This window comes from Scardinius erythrophthalmus, assembly GCF_964197995.2.
Source record: "Scardinius erythrophthalmus genome assembly, chromosome: 3".
In the NCBI taxonomy this organism is placed as follows: Eukaryota; Metazoa; Chordata; class Actinopteri; order Cypriniformes; family Leuciscidae; genus Scardinius; species Scardinius erythrophthalmus.
In genome coordinates this window covers 58862580-58872390 of record NC_138223.1, presented here as the reverse complement: position 1 = coordinate 58872390, position 9811 = coordinate 58862580, and the positions used below count along the sequence as shown (strand labels likewise).

Here is a 9811-nt window from a genome sequence, read left to right as displayed (position 1 = left end):
TTTCATTATACAGAAGTTAGAAATCTAGACACACATTCTGTTCTGAATCTTTAATTAAAAAAATACACTGATGTAGTTAATACTTTATATAAAATGTGAATCTGAACAGCTTATGTGAGTTACTCAAAGGTTTAGGTGGATTAACCATGTGGGCATTTGGGCAAGTGCCCAGGGGCACCATGTCCATGGGAGCAAATAATTTTTCTCCGGTTAGACAAGCTATGCATTCTCAAACATCTTTCCAGCCATGACCTATATATACCCTTGCATCAGAATGTTCTAAATTCCCTGAATGTTTTGATGAAAGTTTTTTTATTTTCCCCACATGAATCCGTGGACGCACGATCTATCACCAGATTTTGGGACTGGGCTGTGCGGTGTTGCCTCGTGTCTCATCAACCGAAATGAAACTGCCTTGCTCCTGGATGTGTGAATCCCCTACAGAGCATCAGCCTTGCACTTTCACGTAGTACTTTGCAGCCGTTGGCAAACAAGAAAGGGGCAGAGTGTAAAGAAGTGACTTTTAAAAATTTATTTTTAGTTCAAAACCTCACAAAACTATGTAGTTACAGATATTATTACTATTGCAAACAAGACCTTTTGTTGCCCATAATCTGAAGTGATAAACAGTTTGGATTATCATGATGTCAATTATCAGTTTGCATTACAATATTAAAATCTAAGAAACATGTGATTTTAGTGGGCAGTTGGTTGTGACTGGCTTAGGCATGTTTTGAGTCATTTTTCAATTGTCCAGATTTAGTTAAGATTGTTTTAATTATATTTGCAGCATGCTTTGTTTGAATGTTTATCTTATCTGGAAGTAAAACCAATGGTTATTATATTACACCTGTAACAGATCGGTTCACTAGTTCTAAAATGCATAATTTTGCTGCATACTTACTTGCAGCAGATTATACCTATAACAGTTGGGTTCACAAATTAAAATTGAATAGAGAACACTGTAAAAAGCAGTAACCTAATTTTGTAAGAATTTTTTCTACATCAGCTAAATTAAATTTAAAATGACTTATGTTGATGTATCCTTCTGTTATCAGATAAGTTTATAAATATGAATTAATTACTACTACTACTACTAATAATAATAATAATAATAATAACAATTAATGTAAATTATCACATGAAACACATTTCATTTTTTTGCAATTTTTTTAGGTTATTGAGGGCGCTCTAGGTATCAATGCCCTGGGGCACCAAAGTATCTTAATCCGCCACTGGTTAAAATTAATCAACACTTCTGTAACAATATTTGTATGTTTACAATTTAATCTGTACAAAGACAAAAAATAAAGATTTCAGAGTTAAAAAAAGACATCATCTGTTTTAGTGTGCGTGATTTTGAGAGAGTGTGTTTGAGTGTTTGTGAGAGAGTTTGAGTGTTTAACAATTCATTATTTGGAGTGCAACACTGGACCCTTAAGGTGTAAATTCAGTTTAGCTAAAAATATCCAGACACTGTATAAACCAGCTGTAAAGAGAAGCAGAGTGTTCACACACAGGTACATTACTGCATGTTAGATGGTTAGACTAGACGATTGATCTTTGTAAGTATCCACAGGAGATGTGTGTGTTAGATTGGTGAGATGGTTCGTCTCCGTAACCATTCACAGCTCAGGAACTTCATGATTCTCACGCTAACATGCATGATTCCTCCCAGGTTATACAGCATGTGATAGAAGGTGTGAACCGACAGGCTGCGCGTCTCGTCTGCATACTTCAGCGCCACGATCGGAGTGTAAAGAGGATTCGTCAGGTTACGGAACGGAGGACGAGGTGACTCGATCACCTTCTTAGTGACCTTCAAAAACAGAGAGAGTGCTCATGTGACTTTATTCACATTACTTTTCATTATTTAGTCATTTTATTACATTTCACATATCCAAACTAATGTCAAAATAACTTTAAATTCACCTGTAATGATAACTATATGCACGTTCATACCAGAGGACAACTATAATGATAACTAAATTAACGTCCACACAAACGGACGTTATTTGTAAAGATAACTATTTTTGGTCTCCACGCCAATGGACAATAACTATAACGATAACTATATTCATGTCCACACCAATGGATGATTACTATAACAATAACTATTTTTGGCCTCCACAGAAACAGGTGATACATGCTTGAGCTTTTTAAAGTCAGTGGATTTGGATTGGTCAATGTTTTAATCGTTCATCACCTGGAAGGAAATCTTTCTGAAAGTGATTCCAGCGATATCGTTGCTGTGTGTCGTTGTGTTGTCGGTTGTCTCTGTAAAGCTGCTTTGAAACAATCTACATTGTTAAAAGCGCTATATAAATGAAGATGACTTTTAGTAATAGTGTGGACTTTGCTATTCTCTTAAGTGTTGTAATGATTATTAAAGCTTTGTTCTAGTTATGGTTCTTGATGTGAACAGGTATGAGTTCACGTGCATTCTGACCTCGGCGATTTCTTCAGGTGTTTGTCCCAGGCCTTGAAAGAGGTTCACTTGGGTGGGCAGGTAGCAGTTCCTGAAGTGATAGAGCGTCTCAGGATCAGCACCGGCAAACTCTTTCTTAGAAACGTCTGTCATCAACTTGATCTCAAACTCTGTGTTTACAGGCCCGGGCTCGATCATCGATACGCTGACCGACAGACAGAGATGGGAAAGTACGTCAGACTGCAGTGAGAGGCATCATCACAGATCTAGAACCAAAGGAGGAACCCTCTAGAACCCTCTCAAGCCCATGTAGGCGACAGATTTATGATGCTTTTGCTTTAATGACAAAAGCCGCTTTCCGACCAAGTAGTTCTAGGAACTTAAGCCCTATTCGGACGGGACTAGTTTCACAGGGGGACGTTAGAGAAATACCTGTTTCACAGACGTACTTTGAGATTTTAATCCTGTCCGAATCTGCCATGTCTGTCTTTTTCCCAAACGACCTCTGTAAAAATTCCAGAGCAAATTACCTACTGTTTTTCGTCAAACTCGGCGGTCCTCAGAGAAATCTAATCCCGTCCGAATGCGAATGTCTGTGATTACCGGACATTTTTTTTCCAAAACGCTTTTTCTTATGTGTTTTGGTCAACGTGAACTGCCATACAATCTCTCACTATCGCGCCGGTATTCAAGTTTCTGCTTTTTGCGCACCGATAATGGATGTAAATGTGTTTGGTAGCCTACACTGCGAAGAAAAAAGTTAAATAAAAAATGAAATCAACAAGAAGAGCCAAATCACGTAAACTGTTAAGACTGGCTACTGTAATATCAGTTTCAGGTAAGATTACTTTCATTTCTGCACTTAATTACATAACGTGTAAATTATATTTAACGTGTAAGTTAAAACTTTTTATTCCGGTGGGTTTATTATAAGAACCCAGTTCTATAAAATCATGATGATAAATCTATGTTTAGTTTTTTTTTATACTACAATTTTTATAAAAGGTTTACAAAACACTAAATACGTTAGGACGTTTTACTTTATATTTCAAAGCGCTTAATTTTAAAAGTACTTAATTTCAAATGACCATACGCAATCCACGCATTCTGAACACGTGATCTTCTGCAATGCCCACATGTAAAACAGACACTCCTACCTCGGTAATAAACACGGAGATGTTAGTCCCGTCCGAATCCGTACATGAAATCACAGACGTAGGTTGATAAGAATTGTAACTCAAACGTCGTTTGGAAAACTAGTCCCGTCCGAATAGGGCTTTAGTTATAGAAACTGTCCACATCTAAACAGTTCTATGAACTACTCTCCCCCAAACACGGTTTTGCTGTTTGCGTTCACACTGGCCCAGTGGCCATAGGAACTGGTAGGAGGGGTAAGGGAGTGACGTAAGCACGGCGACTTTTATTTTGGCAGCGCTGAGAACGCCAGAGCAAACAATGCTCGCATTCTCTGTGTTCATTAGTTGGCGATCTGTCTAACAGTATTGTTTAACATGTTATTAGATAGAATTGTTATAGAAAGTACACAGTATATGAAAAAAAGGTTATTAGCCTATGCCGTGTGGTTGATGTCCAGTGTTGCTAGCTGAGCAGAAATACATTATGTTTGACTTGGTCCCCTCAAAGTTGCGTTGGATTTTCTCTTCAGCATAAAGGTTTAGAGGCCCATCTATCACTGTTTTCCATGTTTGTATAGTTAGTTTCTGGAGTAAATATATAATCTGTGTGTTTACATCGTTTGGTCATCAGCGTACACTAACGTCACAGGTAGTTCCTATAGTGCTGGTTTAGACCCTACTCTGAAGTAGGACCTAAATTAGTTCCTCCAAATGGAGTTTCTAGAACTAAAATCGTTCCTAGTGGGCGTGTTCGCACCGCAGGAACATACGGGTACTTTAGTCAATAGTTCTAGGAACTGTGAAAAGGTTCCTCCGGTCGGAAAGCGGCTAAAGCTGCTCTTTTAGTTATGGAATATATATTAAAATAATATTTTAAGGCAATGTTTAATGGCAAACACTAAGACTCACGTGACATTAAACTTGAGCAGCTGGATGGCGAGACCCTCACACAATCCCTCCGTGGCGAACTTCGACGCGGAGTAGACGTCATTAAACGCCACGCCTGTGAAGAGCAACACAAATCTGCTTTGTGTTTCTGTACACTGATGTTTCCACTTGTGTGTCATTCAGCAGATCCTCATGAAAGGTACGAGCTCTTCTACTGTTCCTCAAGAAGAAGTATCTGTGTGTCTGACTGTCTTACCATGCAGGCCCAGCACACTGCTGATGACGAGGATGTGTCCAGAGCGTCTCCTCTTCATGTCGGGCATGATCTCTTTAATCATGCGCACAACACCGTAGAAATTGGTCTCGAACACCTGCTTCATGTCGTCCAGACTGAGAGCCTCAATGGGCCCCACCAGACCGACGCCAGCGTTATTGACTACAAACACACAGATGAACTCTGGCTGAAGCTGAAGACTTAAAAGAGAAACTGACGCTCAGATTCTTCATCTTAACCTGAGCACTAATGAACAGAAGCCAGCAGTGACAGATCTGTGTGTGTGTGTGTGTGTGTGTGTGTGTGTGTGTGTGTGTGTGTGTGTGTGTGAACTCACTCAGTATGTCTATATGTCGATCTTTGATGCTGTCGACACACTGTTTGACAGATTCATCACTGCAGACGTCCAGCGAGAGCAGAGACAGAGTTCGTCCGTACGCATCTCCAGCCGCTTCAACCAACTTATCCTTCCGCTTCAGATCCCGCATCGTAGCTATGACTGAACACACACACACACGCACAAATGAATGAGTCAGACTTTACAGAGAGCTTCAACTCTCCCATTGTCAATACAAGATCTTGGACAAACAAATTAATGCAACTCTTGATGGAAATATGTTTTTTTTTTTGGCCAGGTAGTGAATAATATGAGAGATTGATCAAGTCCATAATCAATCAGATCTGATTCATATTGGCTGCAGAGAGTTTCTGTCATCATTACCTCACACAAACATCAGAGAAACAAACTCAACAGCCTCTAAACAGCCATTAAGCTGATGACTCACAGAAACAATCCTTTTAGTCTAAAGCTCTGCCTCCATGAGTCAATGAGTTCATTACTCTTTCCATGCTAATCATAGCAGAACCATAGTAATCTGAGATCTCATTCAATTTCTGCTAATAGCTCTTTTTCATTGTTTATGCAGCATCAAACTGAACTGAACCAACATTGAACATCAACACTTATTAAAGGAGCTATGTGGAGGTTTTTACTTAAAAAAATCTTTAAGATAGAGTTTCCATTTGTACATGTATGAGCCAACCATGATGTTATAAAAAGAATGACACCTTGACTGTCCACCACGGTTGCCTCTATCAGCCTGTAGGCTCAATTGTGTGTGGAGGAGTCGGGCCCGATTCAGCGCGAAAATTCACAAAATGTGACGTCATGCGCGTTCTCGTCTACTTGGGCTTACATCCATACGGCACGGCAGCCATTATTAGTAAGCAGCGGCAATCGGAAGTGTTTTCAAATGGTGTTTTCTTACCTCAAACCTTATGCTGGTGAATCTCGATGAGCTGTCAGAGGTTGCTGCGGCAACCCTGGTTGATGAGGTCGTGCTCTTATGAGCGACGCGTGTGCGCACCGAGAACGAGCATGAGACTGACTGCAGTTCCTCTAACGGCCACTGGTGTCAGTAACTGTTAGAAATTTCAGAACCTACGCAATGCTCCTTTAAACTGAACTGAACCAACATTGAGCTGACTCTGTCACGCTACTGTCTTCAGTTGAGCTTCTTATTGCTGAACTGAGTTGGTTTCATTATGAATGAACTTTTCCAGAGCATGTGAGCGCAGTCAGTGGTAATATTTCCTCTAGAGCATCTTTCTGAAGATTTCTCGCTCAGTCCACCCAGGGCCGCTTGCTCAACCCAGAATGCCCTTTGTGATATGCTGGTTTGAAAATATGTGAAAGGAATAGGGCCGCCCCTGACAAAGGTTTTTCTAGTCGACTGGCAGTTGTACATTTAAGCCATTCGTCAATTTATCGCACATTTATATTAATTTAATTACTTAAATATATAATGGAGAGAATACTAAACCATAAGGAGCGTTTACCTAGGCTGTGTATAGTAATATTGCCTATTCTGAGCTGGCAAAAGTAATGATTATGAATGTGTCAAAAATAGTAAGGAGACACTTCATTTGTTTATCAATAACTACTTTTTTCTGTGTCAGTGTCTGCAAAGATGAAGTTGACGATGCTGATGCCATCTCCACAGTACAGTGGACACGCCTATTTGGAGAAATCCAACTTTCTTATGGATTGTATAAGCATGGTGAACGCAAGAGGGAGGGATGGCCTCCTCGTCCTCTGAGACCTCGAGAAAGCCCTCGTCGTCTTCCTCGCCTGAACCGTCCGGTTCGTCAACGATGAGGAGGTTGCCCACAGGATTGGGCTGGTCAGCCAAGTTGAGGGATGTCACCGCATCGTCACCGCGTCCCCCATCCCAGTCAGAAAAGCCAAGCTCGATGCACTCGTGCCAACTTTAAGACGGTGCTGCAGGAGCTTCTTAGGCAGCATTAGGTTATTGCTGCAATTCTCCACTTCTCCAAAGCCTCTTATGTGTGCTTGAGGCCAAAGCATACCAAACACGGCACTGGTGAGGGTCTTTAGTGAAGATCAGTGCACCACGCGCGGCCGGGAAGGCACATAATAAGCTGTTCAAAGAGAAGCAGCAGATTTATAAAGCGACATACCAGTGAAAAACTCACTAAAATCCGTGGCGGGCAGCCGTGGAAAGGGGAGCTAATGCAAGAGCATCGGTGGCTCATAATTTATTTTTTAAATTGCGCACATACCCACGTATTCTTTTCACGATACGCTTAACCTTGGCTTAGTATTTTTATCTATCTGCGAATTATAATGTGTTTTGACCAAGCTCATTTATTAAAAACTGCATTAAACTTCAGACATGTATTTCTGCAAAATATAGTTTATGTTTATGAATAAATTACAGTTTTCAGCATTACAATAAATCTCTGTATCTTATCGGACTACCATCCTATGGTTATAAAAATAAAATCTAAAAATGAAAACAACATGCAGGGACGTTCTGCGTATGTTCTCTTTAGGTTACAAAAAAATTAACCAATAGAGAAAGTTTCAGTTCCCCCAAAAAATAACCAAATGGGAACATTGCAATGGGGGCATTGTTATAGGAATGTTCATGTTTGCTGGGATAATGAAGCTATTGTCTTGCTACATTAACTTATTTGATTAAATATTTGATGAAGTTTGCATCTTTTATTCTGTTACACGTTTAATACTGTGGAGCTGCTTTGAAACAATCTCTGTTGTATAAAGCGCTGTAAAATAAAGGAGATTTTACTTGTTTTATGCCTATAAAAGCAGGTCTGACAAAAAAAAATCCTACAGGAATGTTCATGGAATGTCAATCATCCGAAGGACATTCCTCAAGGAATCCCGTAAGATCCTACTTAACAAAGTGATTCTTCTAAACAGTGACATTTATACCCAGTCGGTTCTTGTTTGATTCATTAGTTGTTCCTTTAAGAATGTTTGGCAGACTGAAGTAGCAATAACTGTAGGCTACTGTGGTATTTCACCAGATATCTTGATGTATTGATCTGTATTATGTGTGTCTTTGATTATCATTGATTTGGTTCTTACCGTAGTATCGCTTGTTCTCGTCTGTCGCGAGCCGCACGGCGATGGCCATCCCGATCCCGGACGAGCAGCCGGTGATCAGAACCACTCTCTGGCCCTCCGTTGCCATGGTTTCAGTGGAGTGACGGAGCGCGGGCTGCGTGCGAGTCTCTTCAGCGGATCAGCACACATGAACGCGCCCGGATTACTCAATCAGCCTGTCAGATTTATCATTTGCACAATTTGATAGTGATTCAGCAGATAGAGATCGATCGCCTATGTAAAGTGCACAGTCATACAAGGTTGCAGTTATATTAAAGTCCCGGTTTTTATATTTAAAAATGCCCTTTAACTTGATCAAAATACAACCAAGCAACGCTTAGAAAAGACAAAGCTTAAAAATAGTATAAATAATTCACTTCCATAAATCCAAGATTCACAATATAATATTAATTAATATTGTGTGAATGGAAGAGATATTCCCCCTCGAGCAGAAACCGTTAAACGCATAGACTGTAAAAAAATATGGACGTAGTGTCCGTGACGTCACCCGTAGGTTTCTGAAGAGCATTTTTGAAGCCTAAAGTGGGCGGAGCCGGCCGTCGCCATCTTGGCCTTGCGTCACTCCCGGATAACAGAAAATAGACAAACAGGCGGGGCGTGAGTGGAGCTGAGGAGCCTGGCTATCTGAAATCACCTAGCTCGACGTGATCGAGTTAGCTGATGATGTAAAGCCAATTAAACGTTCCTATTTTTGCCCTTCGAAATATTATAATAGTTAAAAGACATGGCTACAAGTGAGACTGTGTATTACTTCGAGAGTGTTTGTGTGTGACAGTGATTTATGTGCATACATGTCCGTCACTCTTCCATGGTCCGTCAGCGCGGCATTGCTCAAGTTCGTAGAGAGCTTATTCAGTCCATTTTAAATTCTGATTTTGGCCGTCTCTCAAATGGGTTAAACCATAGATATATTGCCTTTGAAGTGCAAGTAAATGCGCTAGAAAATCCGCGCTCATTCATGTGCATTTATTGCATGGACGGAGAAAGCGCCGACGCCTGCAGGATTTCACCTGACGGTACATAAGCATATTATAATCCATCTGTTCCGTGAGAGCAGAACGAACGAGCATTTATTGACGTTTTAAATTTGAAAACCCCAAAAAGCAACGAAATTGTCAGACATCCATTAGTGCATGTTCACGGAGGAAAACAACTGAAATACAGCGCTGGTTGTTCTCTCGAACGATAACAACGGAATCCAAAGACGTGGGCTTTGTACCCAAGTATTAAATTGTATGAAATAATCCCGAAAAAAAGCACAAACACTGCAGAGATGGCAAGTTCAGCAGCTAACATTTGCTGAGGTGAAGTGACGGCTAGTAACAGCAGACAAACGGCTAGCACTGACAGCGGCAATCCATCTGTCACTCAAGTGGCTTGGCCACACCCTTAAATTTAAATATTAATCAACTAAACGGACGAGTTATAAAATAATTCACCCCCCTCACAGTTGTTATGAAGGGCAAAATTAGCTGTATAGACCAAAGCCACATAGAGATCCAGGCTGTAAACATATTTTTTTATGCTGTAAAGTTGGTAATTTTAACATGAGGGAGATACAGATTTGACTCACTTCTGCAGCCAGGCCAAGCGGCCAGTCAATGAATTGCAGTTTAACTCACTTCCGTGTT

General features: G+C 40.4%; 1 protein-coding gene across 1 annotated transcript; it reads right to left on the bottom strand.

Moving 5' to 3' along the window:
- Positions 1–1591: 1591 nt before the first annotated feature.
- LOC308688000 (retinol dehydrogenase 8-like) lies at positions 1592–8247 on the bottom strand (the record flags this gene model as incomplete). Its single annotated transcript, XM_081360816.1, has 6 exons — positions 1592–1819; positions 2450–2633; positions 4474–4567; positions 4709–4888; positions 5064–5225; positions 8142–8247. 6 exons carry the CDS (start codon positions 8245–8247, stop codon positions 1592–1594), a joined length of 954 nt encoding a protein of 317 aa, XP_081216942.1.
- Between the last annotated feature and the right edge of the window lie 1564 nt (positions 8248–9811).